Here is a 25,075-nt window from a genome sequence, read left to right as displayed (position 1 = left end):
TTGAGGCAGTGTGATTAACCTAACCTAAGTAACACTATTCTCTTTTAATTTGACACTTGGATCCACTAAATTAAAAACCCTACCAACCAGTCAATTATGAAATCATTATTATGAGTATTATTATAATATCTAATTACTCAGGTGACTAGTACAGTATATGAGAAACTATTGCACCGAACTTTTTTTTGAGAAAAATTGCACGGAACTTAAACATGTGTCTGGTCGGCAAAATACATTTTATTATATCTACATTATCCATCTAAAAGTTGAAAGAGATTTCGTGTTGATAAAGTAACTGTGGGGTTGGGTATATTGGATTAGATCAAGCTCACAAAACAACAATTATTCATATATTTTTTTTTTTTTTTGAGAAACAATTATTCATATATTTAACAATGAATTGTATGAATTTTTTTTATGTCCTTATGATTTAAATAATTGCCGAAGAGTGCTAGTGAATATTCGTTTAAATTGTTGAGAATTATCATGTGATGGAAATAAAACAACTCATTTACTATAAATGATTGAGCAAAAGTACAATATTTTTTGTATTGTAGGTTAAGTTCCTCAATTAAATTAAACCATAATTTTTGTTTTGAAATTATAACTATATACAAGAAAGTTTAAGCTACATTGGTCAATAAAGCTACATGGTTGTATTGTATTAATTAACAAGCCACAATGTTGATTTAATTAGAATTATGTACATATACAGTATACACGATAGGTTTTAAATTTATATGATTCAGTTTATGCTGATTACCCTTTGTCATTAAGTTAATACATCAATTGATTGATTGAAAATTTATTAAAAAAAATTACACTAATTGATTTTATTTTTGTATAAGCGTAATTCAAACTCATCTATATTATTCAACAAGTGAAGTTTATTAGAACCCCCTTAATTAAGAAATTTTAGATACAATGCCTAAGAAATTGTGTCTATAAATTTTGTACAAAAATAGCATGGGTTGGAAATTACTAAAATCACTATCACTTTTATTATAAAAAAAAAGGTTACAAGTTGACATGACTATGAATGTGATTGATGTTGTATCAAATAAATTTATTGCATAAAAAAATTTACTTACTTTTTTATTTTTATTTAAAAGTTCATCTTTGTAAGATCTATATAATAAGCAAAGTTTATAATATTTCTAGCATTCAAAATGATAAAAATAGTTTTAGATTTCATGAGACTTTCATCTATTCCTTTTATAAAAATTTATAAAAACAATAAAATAAAAATGATAAAATTTCAATCAACGTTATCAGGTTTAAGTTTATACTAGCCAAGTTCAAGACATTTCAAAATTACCTAACTTAGTCCCAAAACCCAACACCGTTAGGAATCTTTTTTCTTTTTTTCCATTTATCTCATGGTGTTTAGACTTTAAATACCAAGTTGGTCAGTTTTGAACCTGACTGATATTAGGCTATTAGCTCTCAGGGTGCTAGTAGGCTATTACCTCTCGAGTTGTTGAATGTACTTTACCATGAAATAAATGAGAAAAATAAGTAACGATTTCCAACGATGTTGGGTTTTGAGACTAAGTTAGTCAATTTTGAATATTTTGGATTTGGTTAATATTAGTTATTAACTCATGGGGTGCTGTCAGGCTATCAGCTCTCAGGCTGTTAACTGTATTTTGCCCGGTAAAAGACAAAACAAAATGCATAGATAATCATTCTCTTTATAGAGAAGTACATAGATAAGATTGCGTGATGAGTTGGAAATAGCTTCTTCATTTCAGAATTGTAGAAATAGATAAAGCCCAAAAAAAAAAAAAAAAAGGTTTCTTCCTCACCTGCTATCACGTGCATTGAAAAAAAAAACAAAACGGATAAAGAACAATTCCAAATGTTGCCTCGTTGGTTTTTTTGTCTCCTCCTCCCATCTCACACTGTACATTTACATAGATTTGTAGTACATTAATACATCTCCTCTCGTTGTTTCCTTTTCCTGTCCAAATATTAACGTTACTGAAGGTAGAGAACGCTGATCATTCATTCATTCATTCATTAATGGCGATGAGGAAGAAGAAGAGCTGTGTTTTTTCATTGACTTTTGTGGCTGTTTTTTGGCTATGGATGCTGTTTGTTGTGGCAATCGAAGGAAAAGTGGTGCCTCTATTGCAGAGCTCTGAGAAATCCGGGTTTGGACCCAGTTTTAGTACGATTTATGATACTTCCAAATATGGTATTTTCAACCTCAACAACGGTTTGGCTCAGACGCCTCAGATGGGGTTTGACTCTCTTTGCTTCTCTCGCGTTTTTAGCATGTCTTTCTTCATCGTTTTGCTAATGGGGTTCTGTCAATTTTACATCTTTGTTTGTATTTAAAGAAGAAAAAAAAAAGATCATTCTTTTCTTGTGTTTGTGGGAAATGGGAATATCACAGCGAAAAGAGTAAAAGGGAGCTCTTTAATTTTTTTTATTTTACTACAAAATGTTTATAACATAATTAATTAATTTCTTAATTACTTTTTTTTTGTCTATCTTTAAAGGTCGACACGTCAATTTGTAAAGCGAAATTATTGAAATTTGTCGTATGCCTAGCGAATGAGTAGGAATTTGATTTTGCTCATTAGACAATACTGCTGATTCAATGTGTCATTAAATTTTTTTTTTTCTTTTAGAGGAGAAATTTTATTATTATTATTAGTAGTATTAGTAGTAGTTTGGTAATGCTATATAATATCTGTTTGTTGATATGTGTGGGCAGATGGAATAGCTGGAATTTCTTTGCCTGCAATATCAATGAGACAGTCATCAAGGAAACAGGTATTTTATTCTTGCTACCATGGTTCATTACTCAGTAGCTTTTTATGGATATCTGGTAAGACCAGTTATATATTTACATATATTACTTGCATTTTGTGGCATTATTGTCTTCTTGGTAGTGAGCGGAGTCAAGTTTCTTGCTTCTTGAATTCCAAACCTCGCATCTATATGGGTTAGTCTTAGAAGCGCGTTACTTATTTGGGGTCCTCAAGAATTTGAAATTGAGGATTGTATGAGGAATGATGACTATAAAATTATGCAGGGTCTAATAATGTTACAAGATTTCGTAACTGTAGAAGGAATAAGTATGATTAGAGGACAAACAGTCCTTGTAGATAAATGGAGTATTGTGTTTGTTCTGGTGTTAATTTTGAATAAATTTGGATTTGTATACAATATGGGAACCCTCTTATTTTCAGTCTATTTTATTTCATAATTTTTAATGTTTTCTATTATCAATAAGAAGAGAAAACCTGCATGTCTGTTTTTTTGCTATACATATTGTTTTCCTTGTAGAAGTTAAACCTAACAGATTCTTGCCTAGCATACGTTCAAGCTGCTGCATGCCTTGTTAACTCATAATTCTTACTCTTTAAAAAACTGATGCATGCATGTAGAGGACCATATTTAGGTGCATCTGCAACTACAGTTTGATTTATATAACAACAACAAGAAGAAGCCTTAGTCCCAAATTTTTGGGTCAGCTATGTATCCTCAAAAGATTAGTTGGCCACATGTATTCTTTTTCTCTATTCTATTATATTTGAAGTCATATTCTTTGTTACTTCCTTAATTGATAAGTCATTTTTTATCACTTCTACTAATGTTAATAAATATATATATATATATATATATATATATAAAATTTAAATTAAGTTTAGAGAATCCTCTTCCTTGACATCCTTGTTCTCACTTTTTGGGTGTGTGTGTTATGTATATATGTATGCATTGGCATAAATATATGGTGTATGCTTGTATATATTCCCAATTTCTCATCATCTTTTTGGTCATTGGCAGCTGATGCACTTATCTCAACGGGTTTGGCTGATTTAGGCTATGTGTATCTCAATATAGGTATTTTTCTGGCATGTTTCAAGTATTTAACTTCAATTTTATCTGTTTTAGACTTATTTATTTTCATGGACTGCAGATGATTGCTGGTCCAACACAACTCGGAATTCAGAGGTCAATTTCATCCTTTAATTTCACCTAATCACAACTCTCATTGACTTTGTACTTTCTGACATCAGTAGTGTAGATCACAATTAGATAAGTGATTTTCTTAACTTTAAATTCATCTTGAGTTTCTTGTTTTTGGTGGGACAGATCAAAATTGTTCCTTATTATAATAACTGTACTTTCATCTGTCTTGCACTCTATTTATATAGCTTTTCTTCATGTGTTTAATTGTGGAGCAAATTATTTGCACCACTTCATTTCTCCATTTGAAGAAACTTTTTGCCCAAGAAGTGTTCACTACTAAATATTGTGCAGTTACCCTAAGATTTAATTTCCTATTGAGGCCTTTTTAATTGTGCAGGGTCAATTGGTCCCTGATCCAAAAAATTTTCCATCAGGAATTAAATCTCTTGCTGATTATGTGCATGCGAAGGGCCTCAAGCTTGGGATATATTCTGATGCTGGGTAGGTCAAATTCCCTATAGCTGGCCAGAAGCTTCTAAAGTAATCTATTTCTCAGTCATCTACTTACCTAATTGCATCCCACAGGGCTTTTACATGTGAAGTTCGACCAGGATCACTATTCCATGAAACTGATGACGCAGAGTCATTTGCTTCTTGGGTTAGTTTCTGTTATCACTTACTGAGTATTGCTAGAAAGTCTATCAAATATTCATCATTGACTTTGAGATTGTTTGGAACTGTTTGGCATTGCCTCTATATGTTTTACAGTTCTTCCTATGGCATATTAAGAATCAAATCCATAATTGGGGAATGGAGTTACCACAATGCAATTATGAAATTGGACAACTCATGTCTAAATATTAGTCATCAAATAGGTCGATTAACTCAAACTCCAAACAATTTCATTCCTCCACTAATTTAGATAGGTTTTTTTTAAAAAAAAGGGAATTTGGGAATGCTTTGAGTGTCACATAAAAACAGTCCGAATTGCTTTTCTAAGTTAATAATATGATAACTCAAAATCAGAAATTAGGATGTTTAGATTTAGTGAGGAATTCTGTCAGTTGTACAGCCATGGTCTTTTTACTTCTACACAATGTTTTCTTTATGTTGTCTTAACAGGGTGTGGATTATCTGAAGTATGACAACTGCTTCAATCTAGGCATCAAGCCAAAAAAACGGTAACACCTTTTATGTTAGTCTCGTCTAAGCCTTCAAATAATCATTACCAAGTAGCTTCCAATTGACTTGATGTGGATTGATAATTTCCAGATACCCACCAATGCGTGATGCTCTAAATGCAACTGGACGCACAATATTCTACTCACTTTGTGAATGGTAATACACTTTATTGATCTCTTTGTTTAGAATCCTGATTAGTGAACATTTACATTAACAGAAAATGTTGCCCTTTTATTATTATGGTTTTACAGGGGTGAGGATGATCCAGCCTTATGGGCAGGCAGGGTTGGAAATAGCTGGCGTACAACTGGTGACATCAATGATTCATGGGCAAGGTGAGATTCTTGAATCTACTGAAAGAATACTGCCTGTATTATGTCATAGTTCAAAATGCTATGCGCAACAGTTCATATAAACTCAGAATAGCTTTTCTAGCCTCCTTCTAAGTTGTGTGGAACATAAGCCTGCTCTCCATTGAAACATCAGAATCACATTTTGCAAACAGGTCCGTATTCCATTTTCATACATTAAATTGACAGCTCATCCAGCCAATGAGCTCTTGCTCAATGGCACATTTTCCCCCTTGTAAGATGAAGATGGAGGGTGAGGTCATGAGTTCAAGATATAATGTGTAGTGTGTCCACTCACCCACCCTACAAGCAAAAAAGTTAAAAGAATTGACGACCTGACTACTCCTATTGGTAACATTGCTACTTGATGACCTGACCTGCACCCTGATATCAAGAGTAACTGAAGGCATTAGATATAATATATGATGGGGATAATATCTCATTCCAAAAGTGAATAGTGAATATCCTTAGGATCACCCGTAGTATCAACTTTCTATCCTGATGGAAACTGTAGTGAGTTGGGTTACGTACTTGTGTTCTATAGGTAACGTTGCTACTTGATGACCTGACATGCACCCTGATATCAAGAATCACTAAAGGCATTAGATATAGTATATAATGGGGATATATCTTGTTCCAAAAAAGTAATTATCCTTAGGATCACCCATAGTATCAACAACTATCATGATGGGAACATTAGTAAGTTGGGTATGAGAGTATCCATTTAAACAAATTAAAGAGTTGGCTGATATGATATCTGACCCCTTTACGTGTATAGAGATTTCTTATTTCTCCCAAGTTTATTATTCTTTTGAAGTGCATTTCTCTAAAAGAGATATTCCCATTTGAAAAGTGTGTGTTGCATTTGCAGGCTTGGTTGCAAATACTCTTATTATTTTACACATGATGTGCTAGTGTTATTATCCACTTAAGAAAAAAAAAAAAAAAAAAACCAGGGGCAAAAATGTAGATTTCTTAGTGTGTTGACTGTCATATTGATTGAGTTTTTGTTCTTTTATTGATAAGCATGACCACAATTGCCGATCTGAATGACAAATGGGCAGCCTACGCTGGACCTGGTGGATGGAATGGTAAAAATTTGATCTTTGTAAAATAAATCAATTATGCTAGTGCAGCAATCAACTCCAACTGTGAGCTAGCTTTTCTTATTCTCCATATTATCTTTTCTGGGTAGATCCGGATATGTTGGAAGTTGGCAATGGAGGCATGACATACCAGGAGTACCGTGCTCATTTTAGCATCTGGGCTTTGATGAAGGTCTCTTTTGATTTGTTCTACTTTCTTACTGGTCTGAAATTGTGGTGTATTCTTTTTTTTCTTTTTTTCTTTTTTTTATGTACATGCATGAGTTCATGGTGAACTCTATTTAAATACTCCTAGTTCTCAGAAAGTATGTATCTGTCGTCTGTGATGCATCTATGATATTTGGACATCGACATTCACTCTCCTACCTAGCCTGAATTTTTAAATTATTTGTCCCCTATTGGGCTAACTAATGCTGCTAAAATTTTACTGTTATGGGCATTATCATAGCACACACTAATTAAATTACTTCACTTCAAGCTTGCACTGGGGAGGATAGCATAAGAGATATATGCTCCATCTAACTGACCTTTACTTTACTCAATATTAATTTGACTTTTTTAACACTTCACAAACGTGCAGGCCCCTCTTTTGGTTGGTTGTGATGTAAGAAACATGACTGCAGAAACTTACGAGATTTTAACAAATAGGGAGATCATTGCCGTAAACCAAGGTGAAACATACTCTCTCTCTCTGCTTTTCTTCAGCTGTTTTAATATACTTTTGCAGTCTGTCTTCATTACCATGCTGTTTACATGTCACAATCTCTCCTAATCATTGTAACAAAACTAAGGAAGAAGCAATTTCGTTTTGCAGACTCACTTGGAGTTCAGGGAAGGAAAGTTAATGTTACAGGAACAGATGGTTGCCTACAGGTTTTCCTCATTTGCACCTCTTTTTGGCATATTTAAATGATGTTACTGCCGTGACATGGGAAATGTAAATACTTCTAAAGCCAATGAGCTTAGCTCAGAAGTGCACTTCCTTCCCCTGTAACAATTGTTTGGGGGGGGGTGTAAATACTTTTGAATTTTTTGCAAGCCAAATGTGCTTTAGTCTGAATGCTCTTTAATTGAAGACTTGAAAAACTTTCACCACTATCCCATACGGGGCTTTAATGGAAAAGGAAAAATTAACTTCGTACTCACAATTAAAAAGCTATGCTAGACTGTGAATGTGTAAACAAGTTTGTGTTGACTTTAATGAGAATATAAAAGATGAAATGCTCCCAGTTTCATAAAATATAGTTATTTAATATTTTTGCAGACCAAATTATCTAAAGCAATAATGATTAAGTAGAAAAGCTTGATGATGTATACCTCGTGAGACTTGGTTCATTAGTTATATGATTCTGTTGCTCAGGTTTGGGCAGGTCCTTTGTCTGGACATCGCTTGGTTGTTGCTCTTTGGAATCGCTGTTCTAAGGGAGCAATTATTACAGCTCTATGGGAAACACTTGGGCTTGAATCTGGTACTAGTGTCGCAATCAGAGATTTGTGGCAGGTAAGGAAATTGACCTGTATGAACCAATTAAATACTAAGCTGCATCAAATAGGCCCTGCCAAACAGAACGTTTTATTTGACAGAGAACCTGCTTGGGGTTAACACAGTGGGCATTGGGTTGAGATGGTTTATGTGATTCGGAGCTTGATCAGTTTAAATTCTCTTACCATTTCTCTTGTGACAAATTGTAGATTTTTTAGTCTAAGCTACTTATCAACCTTAGAGTTGAAGCACTTTAGTTAACTTCTTAGTTGTTTCAAGGTTTTGACTTTCCAAAATTATTCTATGCTAACTTGTTCTCACTGCTGCTTGCAGCACAAAAATGTTACGGGAAATGCAGTGTCATCATTCAGTGCCTATGTGGATGCTCATGATTGTCTGGTTTATATTTTCACTCCCCTGACATTGTCTCAATCTGCGATTTAAGCCATCATACTATTAGTGGGGTTCAAGGCTTCAAGCTCATCCATTGTTCTGTTATTCTAGGTTTCATCATTTATGCAGCCTGTTGGATCCCTTTGGAAAAAAATAATACGAAAGTGTCATATCTGTTGTAATTGCATTGAAATTTCTGTCTCCAAGTTGTGTTACCGGTTGTCTATAAACTTTTTGATGGTAACATAAAACAGGTGGTATCCGACCATCTGTAATATATTGCTCAGACAAATGAAAATTATATTGTCTAACAGTCTGAAGTGCAAGGCTGTAGAGAATATCTTAGTGGTTAGAATACACGATGTGTCTAATGGATTTGGTGGAATATTATAAGTTATGATTCGTGCGTTATCTTTTTTAGAATCGCAAAAGCTGGTTGACATAATGGTCAACTCTAGTAAAGGCTTTGTTAGAACCCTGAAAAAGGGGTCAAATTACATGATCCTGCTTACCTTTCCTGCAGAGACCATGTATGTCAAAAAGGCTATATGTCTTGAGTTAACGGCTGTGATTATCTAAAATGCTGTGTATTTAGTAAAGACTAGTTTTGGTAGCACGTGCAAGGCACGCATGGCCCCTTGATTATGAAAATTAAAATAGAGCTTCTATCTAAATAACAGTGAGTAGCAAGGGTTCTTCATCCTTTTATGTAGGTGTTGCGGGGTTTTGGGTCTTTTAAACTTATTTGGCTGCATCTGTTTTGGTTTGGACAAACTTCCAAACCAAACTACTGTAAATAAACCTCTTCACGCTTTTTATATGGATAGTAGATTAGAAAATATTTAGACTCAACGAGAATTTAATTGATTTGATATGAAGTACACCTTTATATTTGAAAAAAAAAATAGAAATTTCTTTATGAAATTGATTATCTCTGTTTTTCAAAATAACACAAATAAAGAGAGTTCTAGTACGAGAATGTTTTCATTTGTAAAGACCAAGCATTTGTCATGGTTGCACTTTCACCCAAAAGGGCTAATCAAGTCACAATTGAGACTCTTCATAATCACTTATAAATCTAAGATCCACAGAGTAAACACATGATGTGGACTCAACACATGTCCGCACATCACACACTCAAACAATCAAAGTCCAATCAAATCCCCACAATTTGGGGTATCACGCGGATCTAAAATGTTGTGTATATGAAGACCAGGAATGAATATAATGCAATTATCTTAGCAAGAGCTGATACTAGGCATATTAGATCCTCATTTATAAAGTACATGTAAACATATTATGGCTACATAATCATCTAGAAGGGGATGGGAGGGATAAAATTCTACCCAGAATCCATCCTTAATAAAGCTTTCTAGACTACTAGATTAGAATCCAAATTAAAGGAAGAAGGCAAAGAAGAATTCATAGTATGGCAAGACGCAAGAACATCACCACAGAAGCAGACTTTTTAACTTCAGAATAGTCCATTGGTCTTCACATTGTTCTGTTAGTGTGGCCTTCATCATTCTTATCTGAAAAGCAGTCACGTGGTTAAAGGGGGGAACTCCTCGTCATCTTTTAGATGGTATCGATGCATGAGAATCCTGCAATGCCAAACAAGCAAAGGAAAGAGTTTAGATGGTATCTTATTTATTTTTCAAAGCTTCAATAGATTAGGGACTATCAGACAAGTTATCATTGCTTTCCCAAAATTGCTGTTGCCTCTGCATTCCCATTGTTGGATTAACTGGCATAAGGTCTGAAATGCTTGACATGGAAGAATCTGCCTGCTTGCTCATTACCTGCAAAGGCAATTTCAATGGTGATGGTGAACACCTGTGAGTCCCAAACCGAATACTCCCGGAGGGAGAGCAGTCCTTGGCTTCCGGGGACTTCACAGTTAGCTGACCAGACTGGTTCATCTTTGATGGTGGGGACTTCCGAATGCCTGTAAGCAATGGGAATTCTTCAAGTGAAAGATTGAGGCAACAGCCATTTTCAACCTTGTCTGTCACTGAGGGAACCTCAATCTGGTCAATGAGCTGACCAGTCTGGCCCATTTCTGATGGTGGAGGCTTTTGAATGCCTGCAAGCAGTGGGAATTCTTCATGTGAAAGATTGTGGTCAAAGAGCTGACCAGATGGGTCCACCTCTGAAGGCGGGGACTTCTGAATGCCTGCTTGCAGTGGGAATTCTTCATGTGAAAGATTGAGGTCAGTGAGCTGACCAGTCTGGTCCATCTCTGATGGTGGGGGCCTCCGACTGCTAGCAAGCAGTGGGAATTCTTCATTTGAAAGATTGAAGCAGCAGCCATTTGCACCTTTGTCTGCCACTGAGGGAACCTCAATCCGGTCAATCCTTTTAGGTGATCTCATAAAATCTTGAGTTCTATGTTTTGAATACCTTCCCCTCACCCTTGGAATGTCCCTGTAAGAATTATGGGTCTGCAATATATGGAAATCTTAAGCTTATGACAGCAAGATCAATCATTTTAACAGTTCACAAAAAATAAGAGCAGCAGAACTAAAATTGCATATAAGGATTTGCATTCATATACCACGTTAGGGATGTATGTGCCTGTTCCTCGTGAATTCTTCATGTCTTCAAAAGGAAATATTGCAGCAGCTAGTTGGGAAGCATCATGACGGTGGAATGGAAGCCTTGGATAATATACCTCCGTACCTCTCTGAGAAAATAAATTCCAGTTGTGTTGCCATGACTGAGCCATGGATTCCCATCTAGTCTTGTTCCAGACCTGGGAAAGTAATGATGGAGAACCGGACTGTCCAGGAATGGATAATGTATAATCATGATACTGCTGACTATATTGTAGATCACCATAGTAGCTATCATAGTCTCCGCTTAGGTCAGATATTTGAGATCTTCCAGTACCAAATGTAGGGATAGGAACTTGTATATCTGGCCTTAGTCCCCTTCCATTCCTATCTAAAATGGTAGTGAAAAAGTTCTCTAGTCCCTCTCCCATGCTTTCTCCCGGAAGCATAAGGACCTCTCGAAGCTTTTGAGCTCCATATGAAAGCGCACATCTTATCCGATAGAAATTGCCTGGATGAAAAGAGGGCATTATAAGCTACATAATTTACAAAACTAGGAGTTCTATGAGATAATTCTGCCAAAAGATGTAATTGTGAGCTGTAACTTGTAACACCAATTTCCTTACTTCCATAAAGATTAGAAATCTTTTGAGACATATTGAACTTATTATTAATATCAACAGGAGATATCAAGGTATTTGTTCTTAGACTTTTAAGTTTTTAATAGGATGACCTCCCCCCCCCCCTCTCCTTTTAGTTATCATGAATCATGATAAGTTCAAAGAAAAGTGGAAGGGTATGCATTTTCTATGGTTCTTCCAAGTCCAATCATAGGAGCTGAACCCACAACATCCATTTAAGAGAGGTGTTTTTAACAAGTCCCAGACAGAATCAAATAATGCAAATTCAGTGCATAAGCCTTTAGAAATTAGCCTTGTTAAACAGTGAAGAAAATCTGCTTCAGTAAGTGAAATTGGTCAAAAACCTTTACTGACACTACGTCCTAAATTGTTGTTGTCTTTTAGAGGATCCACTATGTTGAGGTGCTTGATGGGAAATTCATGGATTCTAGTCTCATGTGCCCTTATTGGAACAGAAAATATTTCTCTGCAGTTTCTCAGGAACACTTCAGTGAGCAATAGTTCATCCCTATTATCTTCTGTTGTTCCTGCTGCAAAAAGCATCCACAAAGAACAAAAAGTAAAAAATAAGGATCTTAAGTAGACAAGTAAAACAATCAGGTTACAGAAAACAAAATAAAATACAACTTACCCCCAATTCCTGGAAGGGATATGGTGAGCGGACCACTTACACTGACACAGTAACTGTCCCAATCAAATGTGCTAAAGTACACCAAAAATCTATACAGAACCTGTGAGTAGAATATGAAAATAAGTAGAATTAATGCTTTTAAACTCAAACACAAATGCTGAGCGGACCTTTGAGGACTTAGATAGCTCTGGAGATCAGCTGCTTTGTTCTTTTAGTGGATCTTTGTTTGAGTGGTCTCGGGCTTGGGGACTCGCTTCTAGTGATTCTCTTCCCTTTTTCCTAAACTCTCTTCTCCTTTGTAATTAATTTTCTGTTTTGTTTCTTTTCTCTGTATTTTTGGTTTTCTTTATGCTTTTCATGCATAAAGTAGCTTCTTGAATATACATCTTTCTTACTAATCAAAAAAATAAAGCTGAACTGAAAGAATCTCACCTCCAATGGACCACGTATTGATGAATGATAGCGATTGATAATACACAATACCAAAGTTTCTAATGCATATGCTGAAAACAAGCCATGGTGAGCACCAAGAATTCTAGCCTCATAATAGCACCAGGCTTTTATCAAGATAATGCTGCGTTTGAAAAGATGGTCTCTTCCAATAATTTGGTCAACCTAAAAAATAAGCAGCACCAGAGAAGTCAAGTATGTTTTCTCAAAAATTACATTACAGTCAATATCTATTATAATTTGGTGGATGGAGAGAGAAAAAGAGTGGTTTCACACACTTCTTAGGCTAAGATAGGGGGAAATGCAAGAAATAGGGAAAAAATTGAATGTGCAATAGAAGCTGAACAGAGCAAGAACCACATACACAATAAATTCTAGAATAATGAAAAGGTAAAAATATACCTACCAACAAATTTAAACCTTATTCAGTTAAAGGACGACAAACCATTGTATTGATACTGCACATGCTTTTCAGTGCCATGTCAATGAAATTCACAATAGTACATGTGAAGTTGCATGTTGGGGGATAAGTAAAATTATACTAAGATTACAATGCATACATATGAAAATACTGGACCATACCTGCTCAAGAAAGCACAAACTAGAGAGCCCAGCCAATTGATTGAAAGAAATGTCCACAGCTATATTCTTCACATTACATTTCACAACTTTAACCTGCCATTCAAAATCCCATCATTATCCCAGATAAAGTTGGGGTCTATTAATTTCACAGATCAACAAAATTTTCCACAACTTAAAGTAAAATTTTCAGTATATGTAAATTAATCACTGGACTAAGAAACAACAAAGTTAACGAAGCTAAACCTGTGCACAAATGTATTGGACATCTTTTACTTGAAACTTGGAGTCTTTATCTCCACCTTCAAGGATGCTGCAGACACCTCTAGCCAAATCTTCCTCCACATTTTGATCACTGATGACAGTCAAATCAATGTCTCCGTCAGGAAGGTAGGTTTTTAGTGGCACTGAGCCAAATGGGAAGACCTGTAAGTGCATAGACATGAAAAAAGAACTTCACATTAATTCAATCTCACTATAATAGCATTATATACAAACTGAAATAAAATCATCATTAATCCCTTCTAGCAAAGATTTTTTGATACAATAAACAGTCAAACCTATAAAAAAATAAATTAACTGAAATAGATACACCTCATAGGATCAAGCAAGTGGATTTGTAAATGTTCCATAAGATTATAAATAAATAAAGCATGTGAAAACATGAAAGCATCTCCAGTATAAAAGTTACAACTTCATATGTCTAATATTGAAATATTCTGAGCCATGTAAATGATTTTTTAAAAGAAATATCAGTTTTTTCACTGAGCTAGATGTTCAAATATTAGTTGAAAATATATGAAAGTAAAGAACTATACAACATATCGTAATTGAAGGTATCTTTGTCAGTTATAAAATACATAATCAAGTCACAAAAGATAAAACATTTGTAAAGAAAAGCTCCAGGAAGCTAGTTGTCATCTAAAGGACTAGACAAAGTAGTATGACAAGATCAAAGTTGCAAAAACTTTGTTTGCCTCCCCATCCGCCGTTAAGGCCTTTCGTAATCTATGATCTCTATTAAAATTTTCAGCATAAAAAGTACCCAAAAAATACAAAATATCAATCAACATGCCTCAGTTCCATGTGGTGGTGCCAGTAATATAAATCAAAACTCAAGAGTGATCCCCCCCCAACCTCCCCCCCACCCCCACAAAAAAAAAAAAAAAAAAAAAAAAAAAAAAAAAAAAAAAAAGAACAAACTCAATTACAGACTTCAAAGAAATGGGATTGCCATGTATTACAAAGAGAGGTCTGCAACATGCAAACTATTTAAACAAATAAGCCAAACAATCTCAAGCAGATCTAACCAAATAACAGGAAAGAGGGGAGAGGGGGAGCTACATTTAAAAAATGTATATATTATATTGAACTTTCAAAAACCTAGAGAACAAAACAAAGTGAAGGGGAAGGGGTCCAGGGGGAATTCTCACCTCAGTTGCATAATAACGTTGAATTAGCCTCCGGACATAATCAATAACCTCCTTCCTTGCCTTCTCAGAATCCACAGTAGGTTGAATGGCACATAAAATTTCCCGGGTCCTTTTCTCAGCCATCAGCCAGATTTCCCCATCAATTGACAATGGGTCTGGGTTAGGTAAAGAGGAGGAAGAAGGTAAAGAGGAGATAGTTGACAATGTCTCTTGAAAATCTTCCATAGCTAAAAAAAAAATCTAGGATAATTCAGGTTCCGAAAAATAAACCCAGGAACACACAAACCGGGCAGGCCAGTGCCAGCTCAACAATTGATCACAGAAAAGGCAGCATCATAGCCTCCGGAAGTCAGAGTGTTATAAAGTAGCTTTGGGGAGAAACTGAAATGAGTTGTTGATGTTGGTCAACACTAGTAATAAATACAGCCTAGGAATTGAGAAGGATGCCAGGATATTGTCATCTAGAAAAATTATTTAATAAATGTGCAGACACAGAAAATATTATGAAAGCGGTCGAACTTAGTCCCGCAGTGTAAATTGGGAAATATGTAGAAGAAAACCGGCTACTTGGATGCTTTCAAGTGGTCCACATTGCTTCCATATCTATTGCAGCCTCAGATACTATGTTTCCATATGCCTCCTTTTATGTTAATAGCCGAAATGCTCTACCGTAGAAGAACGGGTGAAAAACAACTATAAACAAAATATTGGCACTATTTTGACAATGTCGGTTGTCAAATAAGGGAAGAAAGAGCGAAATAAGCATTTTGAAATAATTGGAGACAATATTTTCAAACATGGAAAGGAGCAGAAGAAAGGACAAACGTAACATGAACCAAAAATTTTATAAAAAAAAAAAATGTCCCCACCTACCCAGCAATCAAGAGCACGCACTGTTGCGTGGGCACCTTAAGGGAAGCTTTAAAGGCAGATCAAGTAGAACACTGCTTCCATATGCCTCCCTTTATGTTAATAGCCAAAATGCTCTACCGTAGAAGAAAGGGTGAAAAAAAACTATAAACAAAATATTGGCACTATTTTGACAATGTCGGTTGTCAAATCAGGGAAGAAAGAGCGAAATAAGCATTTTGAAATAATTGGGGACAATATTTTCAAACATGTAAAGGAGCAGAAGAAACGACAAAGGTAACATGAACCAAAAATTTAAAAAAAAAAAAAGTCCCCACCTACCCGACAATCCAAAGCACGCACTGTGGCGTGGGTGCCTTAAGGGAAGCTTTAAAAGCGGATCAAGTAGAACGCTGCATAGGAGAACTTATATGGTAGAAGAAAGGGTCAAAAACTACTATAAACAAAATATCGGCACTATTTTGACAATGACGGTTGTCAGAGAAGGGATGAGAGAGCAAAATACGTATTTTTAAATCTAGGCATACATAGGACTATGTCATCAGGAATAATTGGAGAATCTTTTTAAACATGGAAAGGAGCAACAGAAAAGGACAAAGGTGATATGAACCGGAATTTAAAAAAAAAAAAATGTCCCCGCCTACCCGGCACTCAAGCGCATGCATGGTGGCGTGGGCGCCTTAAGGGAAGCTTTAAAAGCGGATCAAGTAAAACATTTTTTTGATAAGTAATAAGCTTTATTGATATAAAAAATATATTAAAAAAAGGACACCCTGGTACACAGGGAGTGTACAGGGGTCAACAATCAAGAATAAAAATTACAAGAATCTAGAAAAACAAGAAGAGAAGAGAATGGTTGGTTTCGCAAAACAGACAACCAATCCAATAAAGTTCTAAAGAAAAAAAGATTAAGGTCAAGTACGGATCTCTTAATATCTTCAAAACATCTACTATTTCTTTCCTTCCAAAGACACCACATTAAACAATGAGGAATGATTCTTCATATATTCCCAATTCGATGACGGCCAAACCAGCCTAGCCCGCAAGCTAGGAGCCCGACAACTAATTGTGGCATAACCCAACTTACTCCAAATAAACCAAAAACCATAGACCACAAATCCATAGCAACCGGACAATGAAGAAAAAGATGGTCAACCAATTCACCATTACACTTGCACATATAACACCAATCCAATATCCAAATCTTCCTTTTTCTCAAATTGTCAATTGTCAAACATTTTCCCAAAGCAGTATTTTCCTAAAACATTGTCACATTCATAGAGTCTCACTAGACAATGTGGATTCTATTTCATTAATGAGCCAACAGAGTATAAGACCAAATCAACAATGTTATAATAGTAAATTTGTGTATCTTTCTCCATTCATAACATGCCATGGCGAGTTTTTTTTTTTTTTTTTTTTGGGATAAATAACATGCCTTGGGCTAGTATCAATAAGATGATTAATAAATTCTAAGCTATTTCACCTTTTTCCTCAATAATTGTTATCCTAATTCATTCCAACTATTTAGATTTTTTTTTTATAACTATTTAGATAATTAAACATTTAATAACCTTCTTTAATATCACATCTCAGATTAGCTTCCCAGATATCAATGCTAAAAGCATTTATTGCAAGGAGATTTAATGTTAGTTCTCTTGCTAATGAAAATGTCAACCAGAAGAAGCATTTTTTTTAGACGCCCTGAAATGTTTGCAAAGCACAAAACATTCTTAATAACGGGAGTTGTTTCCGTTAAGTTAACAGTACCAAATGATCATTCAGCAACAACAACCAAAAAAAAAAGGCAAAACAAAAAGGAAAAAGGCAAGTCCAAAAGATCCTTGCTACCTAGTTAATATGTTTAGATATTTAATAAACAAGTGATATTTCCAAATAGGGCATAACCCCAAATAACACACAAAAAATAAAAAAGAAAGGAAAGAGGAAAAAGAAAAAATAAAAACAGGAGAACTTTAATCTTTTGGTCAGATAAATATGACAAATGTGTGTACGAGAATCCAAGCCTCAAATATTAAGCTTGGTTACTAAGCCAGCCAAGCTTGGACACACACATCAATTAGCCGTGAGTGAGAGGGAGGCATGTAGAGGAGAAAGTACATGCACACACTGTGCATGTGGCCTTGCAAATCACATTACAGATGGTATAATCTACATAATGACATAAGCAAAACCAGTTCATCAAATATCAAGCTTGGTTACTAAGCCAGCCAAGCTTGAACAAACACATCAATTAGCCGTGATTGGGAGGGAGGCATGTAGAGGAGAAAGTACATGCACACACTGTGCATGTGGCCTTGCAAATCACATTACAGATGTTATAATCTACATAATGACATAAGCACAACCAGTTCATCAATAAATACCTATTCCTCTAGGCCTTACCCACTCCTATATGACATATCCCACTATAAGGAACAAGGACAGGCCAACTGGAGTTCATTCATCCTCCACAATTGCTGAATAAGGTTAACATACAAAAAAATAATTGTCAAGCCAAACATAAATGGGGCTTAAAATCAACCTAGGCCCAGAATAATTCTCTAAGCTCGTTTCTTTTTCACATCCCGGTACACTAATTTGATATCCTACATACCTTTATGTGAAATCCAAGGCAAACCAGATGGCCAACTGAAGATTCTATTCATCAAATATGATTAAGCTACCTTGTATCAATTTCAACTTTACCACAAGCTGATGCAAATTGCCTTTTTCTTTTAAGCCATATTGTGTAACACTTACAACCAAAATCAGTCACTCCAGATGCCACTCCTATCCTCACTCCACTGCATGTGGCATGCTGTAAAACATTTTACAAAAGACACTTTCAGTGTTTTCAGGTGTTTGGCATGACGTAAAATCCTGGTAAAACCAAAAATGTTTTCAGTTAAGCAGAAAAAATGCAGTTTTGAGAGGTGTAAAATGTCTTACACCCAAAAAAAAAAAAAAAGTGTAAAACATTTTCCCTTCTTGACCTTGGCCATCAACCCCTCCACAACTCCCCCCCCCCCCCCCCCCCCCCCCCCAAAAGGGGAACTAGCCAACACCTTCACCCAAAGCCACCCACCGGTGACACCACCCCTTCCGCAAAAGCTACTCACCGGCCATCTATCTGCCAGTATTTCACAGGAGTTTAGCTAGTTGCATCAAGTAAATCTGACGATTGAGCTTTGTGAGTTTAGTGCCTAGAGAACATTACCTGCCCAAAGCTGAAATCTTTGCAAAGAAGGATAAGGATTTTTGTAACTATTAATTTGAAAATTGGAGAGAATTGGGATGCAGAGGTTTGTATATGACTTGGGACTTATATCTACACAAAGACATTCTCTCTTATTTCATGGACTGCTACCCTTATGAAACTTTAGCTGTTTTGGTTAAGGTTACTTAATAACTCCTACTTACCATATAAGATTTTGGGGAAAATAAACAAAAACATTGGAAAATTGTTTTCCAAGCATTTTCAAGAATGGACCAAACACTGAAAAAAAAGTAGTTTTCCTTCCATCGGAAAGTATAAAGCCGAAAAAAATTGCAAAGTTAGAGGAAATCATTTGCCAAAACCCACTCCATATGGTATAAAACTGATTAGATTTTCGAAAATATTTGCCATTCACATAACTAATTTTTTATGTTTTTTATTCCTTTGTCCATGCTGTGAACATTTATGCATGTTCTATTTCATGCAAATACAAAATTTGAAGTGAAATCAAGAATCAAAATAAAAGTTCCACTACGGCAACAGAAAGTAACGACGTTATTAAACTTTTGTACATTGGCATATGTTCAGTACAGATACATGATGACAGAGTTGATCAAATAGACAAAATTTTGAACTCGATTGCAACCAGTTTTTCACTTGAAAATTTCGGCACACAAATTGCAATATGTTCTTCATTTGGAAAAATGTGACAAATAAATTTCAAATATAGTAGGGCCCTCAGCAAACATTGAACTGACATGTGCTCTGAATCTAACAATAGACAAATAGAGAGAGGTCCAAATATTCCTTAACATATTAGAAATAGAAACGCTAAACTCTAAAGGGTAATGTGCTGCATTCTCAAAATAGTAACTCACCTATGTATTGGCCTTTTAGAGATGGCTCTAAAAGCTCATCTCTAGTCATACCCACTCCCAAAACATAAATAAAAATAACTATAATTTTAGGAGGGGGTGACCACAAGCTCAAAGTGAGGCATTGGAAAAAGAAAATGATATCCAAAATGTCAAACATCTCTCCAAACTCAACCTTTTGCAACCGGTTGAGGAACAAACCAATCCAATTTCAAAACCACATGAATTGACGAAACTCTTACAACCCCAATTTACTGCATTCATATATCAAGCTTGAAATAGAAAGCACATAAGTAATCTCAATTTAGGCAAATGTGACACTTATTCACCATAATCAAAGTATTAAAAACCCATAAAAGGTTGAACCCAGAAAAAAAAGTTTTTACCTTTAATGGGTGCCACTAATCACAATGGCTTCTTTCTTCTCTTCTTCTGCTTTCCTTTCTTGCTATGGCTAAAAGCCCACTTCATTGTTGGAAACACTGAATCCATGCAGCTATTCCCACTTTCCACAATCCAAAAAAAAAACCCTAACCTCAAACCTCAGTAACAGGACACAAACAAAAGTCACAACCTAGGAATGAAGGAGAATAACCGCTCAAACAACCAACCGTTAAAATCCAACACCTCCAGAAACACGTAGTAGTCATCCAATTCCAACCTAACCAGTAACCATGTAAAATTTCATGGACCCACACGCTAACGTGGCAAGATCAATGTCGGGTAGTAAACAATCTCAAACCCAACATCAAATACATCTGGGTCGACCATCTTAGAATTATAAATGCACATAAGTTTTTTCTCTTTTTTCTGATAAAGTTTTTTCTTTTTCTTTTTTTGAAGACAAGTTTTTTCTTTTTTAAGAGGGGATTAACCCATAAATTTCTTTTTCCAACGAATATTATATACTTATATAGCATTGACCATACATGTATTTTTTTTTCCCTACCAACATAACTTATTTAATAATCATTTGCTTAAATAAGGTTGATCATTTTTATTTTTATTTTTATTTTTGAGTAAGACATTTTATTGAATGAGAACACAACATTAAATAATTTAATTTTAATGTATTTCTTATAAAAAATAAAAATTAACATGGGTCCCATTCTTAAAAAGAGAGAGAAGCTAACATGGGTGTCAAGAAAACATTACCAACTTTTATGCTACAAAATTAGCAACAGAACCAACATTGGCAAAATATACATGATCTAAACTGAGTACAGAGTATCAGTTAATGTCCTTTTAAAGAACATTGGCAAATATATACATGATGTTAACTGAGTAGAGCATCAATTGATGTCTTAATGTTACTAAGTTACAACTTACAAGTCTCTTAGCACATTCATCATTTGAATTGTCATGAGATGAGTTGGAAACAATAAGTCAACTAACATAATGCTTTCACAACTTATTAAGGTGTTAAATTATGATTAATGCACAATAAAATGGTAACAATAATTGCCCATGTAAAAAATGGTATTACATCAATAACAACTTATCATTTCACCAAATTTTAACCCTGTAAGTTAGGCGTGTAATAGGTTAATTAATGTAGTTTCAAAGGTAAGTAATAAATTAATCATGAAAATTCAAAAGGTAACAAATTAAGCAATGAGATTACAAAAAGAAACAAATTAATCATGAAAATTCAAAAAGGAACAAATTAAATAATGACGTTACAAAAAGTAACAAATTAAAGCCTCACCTTATATTAAACCTCAAAAATAATTTCATTCCACTTAAATGAGATGAATTTTAATTCATTACTTTTTGAAACCTCATAGTTTAATTTGTTACTTTGAAACTATAAAATTTAATTTATCACATATTGTGGTGGACCTTTTTCGCAACTGCAGGCTGAGCTGCCTCCTACCATGTTATGGCCTAATGGTTCTAGGTAGGAGACTCAGGACTGACTTGACTGCAACACACCCCAAGCCAGCTTGTGCACAAGCTAAAGCCCCTTTACTAGAACCTTGGACACGTGCCCATGGCAGAGGAAACTGTTACAAAAAAAGTTATGGCAGGCAAGTGTAATATGACAATAATAAGGAAAATATGCTTACTGTCAGCCAAAAGAACGGAAAATACTAAATCATGATCTTAATAAATGAAGAAGTAATGCAACAATATAAATGCAACATGATTAGGATAATAACAATGAGGAAATGGAAATCACACTAATGCTTGATCAATAAAATAAAAAGGGAGAATGGTCAGTCTGCCATGCTTGATTTATTTATGGAGCTAAGTCCAGGAAGGGAACCACTCTTCAATGTGAGCAATTTTACAAGGAAATCTTGCCACGAAAATTACCCACTTTGAGAGAATGGACCTAAATGGCTTATCCTCAAATTCCTTAATTCTCACTAGAGAGTAGACTTTTAGAGGGAGGGAAGGGAACAGTCTATTGGTGCATGCCCACTATCACGCTCTTGCTTACTCTCTCTATTTTTCTTTCTAATTCCTTTTTATTTTCAAAGTTTTCTGTTCTATCTTTCACTCCATTTCTTGCTTCCTTTTCTCTTTATTCTCTTTTGTTCTCCCCCCCCCCCAGTTGTTGTTTTTCCAGTGCACGGCTAAGGCCCCTCTTATACTGCCTGTCATGACAGGTTTTTACTATTTTACCCTTTAACTGCTTTTATCCTAGCATAGGGGTCCTTCCTAGACCACCCACTAGTCTGTCAGCTGCCTAGTCATCACCACTTACCTGTGCTGGTCGTGCCATATTCCATTTCCAAACAAAAGAGTCCCATTTTGTTTTCTTGCTCACTGTGGCATTCCCATCAGGATAAGGGTGGACATTCTCTCTCACTATCCCTCATGGCATGCACCTAATGATTCTAACTCATCTTTCCCTCTCTTGGGTCGTATGTCATCCCAAAAGGATATTTCCCCCAAAAGAGCTTGAGCGAGAACCCCAGAATAGGCTTTCCCCTTCTCCCCACCGCCAGAACATACCCTTTCTTACCTCTGACCCATGGTCCACCACTCCTGTATTGATTGGGTACAAGTTGGTGGTGCCTTAGCCTTGTGCGTGCTTCACTTCCATGTGTGTCCATGGCTTGTCTGTTGTTCATGCATTTTCCATGACCTGAGGGCTCATCTGCACATTCTGCTGCTCATCCTTGACCTCTAATGGCGTGAATGAGTCTTTGAGCTTTCATTCTTTATGTCTTACTTCTTTCATGGGCTAGGTCTTGCTTGATCGTGAGCCTTTCCTTCTCCAATCTATTCCTTACCCTCTTTTACAGGTCGTTTAATACTTCTGACATGCCATCCTGATGTTCCTGCCATGCTATTATTTGACTTATGCTTGCTAGGCCTCTTTTGGGCCTACTGTATGCTTTCCCTTTGCTCAATTTCCAGTAACCCAGCACTATCATTGAGCTTGTACTTATGCTGTTTTGGGTTTCCTTGGCCCATTTCATTCATCTGGAAATCCTCGGCTCGTTTTATTTCCTTGGGCATCCCCAGCCCATTCCAATTCTTCATTCCTATGGGCTTTTGCTAATTCTTTTTAGCTTCTCGAGCCCAAATTACCATATCCTTTACTTTTAGGGTTTATGGGCTCTTTCACCAACCCCTTAATTACTTAGTTCCTTTCTTTGGGCTCCTTCGACCCATTTTTGCTTGCTTTCCATTTCTCATAATGTCCATGGGTTTACCACTTCTTTCTCTAGGCTCCTTTAGGTCCACTTGCTTTCTTTGAGGCCCTTTTGCTATCTTTTAGGCCTATAATCCATTATTCCTGTCATTCGGAATTAATGGTTTTCTTCTCAATTTACTAACTCTTCTTCTTTACTTCCCTCCCATATTGTTGGGCTTCTTTCTGCTATTGGGCCTTCTCGCCAAAGTGGGCATCAACACATATTAAAATCAAGGGTTTAATTTATTACACCCTTGAATTGTATGGTTTAAAATAGCTTTTTTCCAAAAAAAAGTGGTAACAAAAAGTTAGTGAGGAGGGTTTGAACCTTTGTTATTTGTATAAAGAAGATTAGTTAATGCCACTAAGTTACAAGTCTCTTGGAATGTTGATCTTCATTTGAATTTTCAAGTGATGAATGTGAAATAATAAGTCTACTAACAAAATATTTTCATAACTTATTAAGGTGTTAAATTATTGTTATTGCACAATAAAAATAGTAACAATAATTGCTCATGTAAATCGTATTTCATCAAATTTTAACCCTATAAGTTAATTGTGTAACAAATTAAATCTTGTAATTTCATAGGTAACAAAATTAATCATGAAATTGAAAAGAGTAACAAATCAAACGAGGTTACAAAAGGTAACAAATTAAAGTATCAACCATGGTTGTCAAAATCCCGATTTGGATCTTACGATCCTACGATTTTACGATCCCACCTACCTAAAACGATCTAAATCTTTCAAGAATCTTTGCAATCGTTCAAGATCAGTAGGATCGTACGATTCTGACAATCCCAAACGACCTTGGTTCCTTGTAATCTTCTTTAACTTGACAGAAGGCTCAGTTGGACCCAAATGAAAAATAAAATCTCAATAAATCAAGTTTTTCCACTCTAACATAGAGAGAGTGTCAGTTAGACTCAAATAAAAAATATTCCAATAAAGTGTCACATTTTGAGGTTTTTGGCATCTTTAAATAATGCTTACAAATGAATGTAGTGATGTATGGTAATTATATCAATGAATGTATAATTTATGTGATTATTTAACATACCAATGTGTATTTTTTGTTTTTTTTTCTCAAATAATGTAGGATCTTACGATCCACGATCCCACCTACCTCCCATGATCCTATGTAGGATCCCGATTTTGACAACCTTGGTATCAACTTATATTAAACCTCAAACATAATGTCATTCCACTTAAATGGAATGTGTTTTAATTTATTACTTCTTGAAACCATCGTGTTCAATTTGTTACTTTGGAACTATAGGGTTTAAGTTGTCACATTTTAAAACCCCAGGGTTTAATTTGTTACACTCATGAAATATATGATCTCAAATATCATTGTCCAAAAATAGGAAAAAAAAAAACCCTAATTTTACTCATTTGGAGATCATGCATAACTAATGCACTAATAGCAAACATAACAAATGATGCAAAAATATTTAGAAACGGACAAAGTTTATGTATATTTTCATAGGTGTTATATCTTAACTTCTCCAATTAAATTTATTCATGTGATAGAGTTTGCCACGAGATGAATAGAATTATTTTTGGAGAAAAACTAAGTCACAACTCCTAATAAATTGTGTGTAGGTTTTTAAGACAAGCCAAAGGACAAGGCTCATGGATTGCATTACCAACTGATAAAAATCCCAAACAAATGAATTTCATGGCAACTTCCTCTTAATTAATGGCCCATTTTCTTTTGGGTCCTAA

General features: G+C 35.2%; 2 protein-coding genes across 5 annotated transcripts; one reads left to right on the top strand and one right to left on the bottom strand.

Annotated features, from left to right (window-relative positions):
- The first annotated feature begins 1,811 nt into the window (after positions 1-1,811).
- On the top strand, positions 1,812-8,852 carry LOC115957789 (alpha-galactosidase 3). Its single transcript, XM_031076114.1, has 15 exons — positions 1,812-2,246; positions 2,726-2,784; positions 3,802-3,858; positions 3,935-3,969; positions 4,325-4,428; positions 4,513-4,585; positions 5,050-5,108; positions 5,200-5,265; positions 5,361-5,444; positions 6,486-6,550; positions 6,655-6,737; positions 7,146-7,236; positions 7,380-7,438; positions 7,926-8,066; positions 8,382-8,852. The coding sequence occupies exons 1-15, from the start codon at positions 2,026-2,028 to the stop codon at positions 8,490-8,492; spliced, it is 1,308 nt and encodes a 435-aa protein (XP_030931974.1). The 5' UTR covers positions 1,812-2,025; the 3' UTR covers positions 8,493-8,852.
- Positions 8,853-9,436: 584 nt separating this feature from the next.
- LOC115957787 lies at positions 9,437-20,551 on the bottom strand. 4 transcript variants are annotated; one of them, XM_031076113.1, is made up of 10 exons: positions 20,082-20,551; positions 14,731-14,957; positions 13,544-13,723; positions 13,301-13,393; positions 12,701-12,883; positions 12,269-12,368; positions 11,982-12,167; positions 10,999-11,507; positions 10,244-10,885; positions 9,437-10,045 (listed from the first exon to the last, which is right to left on the bottom strand). In XM_031076113.1, the coding sequence occupies exons 2-10, from the start codon at positions 14,953-14,955 to the stop codon at positions 10,013-10,015; spliced, it is 2,151 nt and encodes a 716-aa protein (XP_030931973.1). In that variant the 5' UTR covers positions 14,956-14,957; positions 20,082-20,551; the 3' UTR covers positions 9,437-10,012. The 4 variants fall into 4 exon arrangements, with proteins under 4 accessions (XP_030931973.1, XP_030931971.1, XP_030931970.1 ...); XM_031076111.1 differs by having other exon boundaries at positions 10,131-10,885; positions 11,982-12,164; XM_031076110.1 differs by having other exon boundaries at positions 9,438-10,045; positions 10,131-10,885.
- Positions 20,552-25,075: the final 4,524 nt, after the last annotated feature.

The sequence above is a fragment of the Quercus lobata genome, chromosome 8, assembly GCF_001633185.2.
Source record: "Quercus lobata isolate SW786 chromosome 8, ValleyOak3.0 Primary Assembly, whole genome shotgun sequence".
Lineage (NCBI taxonomy): Eukaryota > Viridiplantae > Streptophyta > Magnoliopsida > Fagales > Fagaceae > Quercus > Quercus lobata.
This window is presented reverse-complemented; position numbering and strand designations above follow the sequence as displayed.

What these genes read in the sequence shown, in the direction of transcription:
- LOC115957789 (XM_031076114.1), top strand. Translation starts at nt 2,026, where the DNA reads ATGGCGATGAGGAAGAAGAAGAGCTGTGTTTTTTCATTGACTTTTGTG. An exon ending in ATCAATGATTCATGGGCAAG is followed by an intron (nt 5,445 to 6,485) that starts GTGAGATTCTTG and finishes TTTATTGATAAG; the next exon opens with CATGACCACAATTGCCGATC. An exon ending in GAACAGATGGTTGCCTACAG is followed by an intron (nt 7,439 to 7,925) that starts GTTTTCCTCATT and finishes TCTGTTGCTCAG; the next exon opens with GTTTGGGCAGGTCCTTTGTC.
- LOC115957787 (XM_031076110.1), bottom strand. Translation starts at nt 14,955, where the DNA reads ATGGAAGATTTTCAAGAGACATTGTCAACTATCTCCTCTTTACCTTCT. An exon ending in AACGTTATTATGCAACTGAG is followed by an intron (nt 13,724 to 14,730) that starts GTGAGAATTCCC and finishes ATGCACTTACAG; the next exon opens with GTCTTCCCATTTGGCTCAGT. An exon ending in TGGGAAAGCAATGATAACTT is followed by an intron (nt 10,046 to 10,130) that starts GTCTGATAGTCC and finishes TTGGCATTGCAG; the next exon opens with GATTCTCATGCATCGATACC.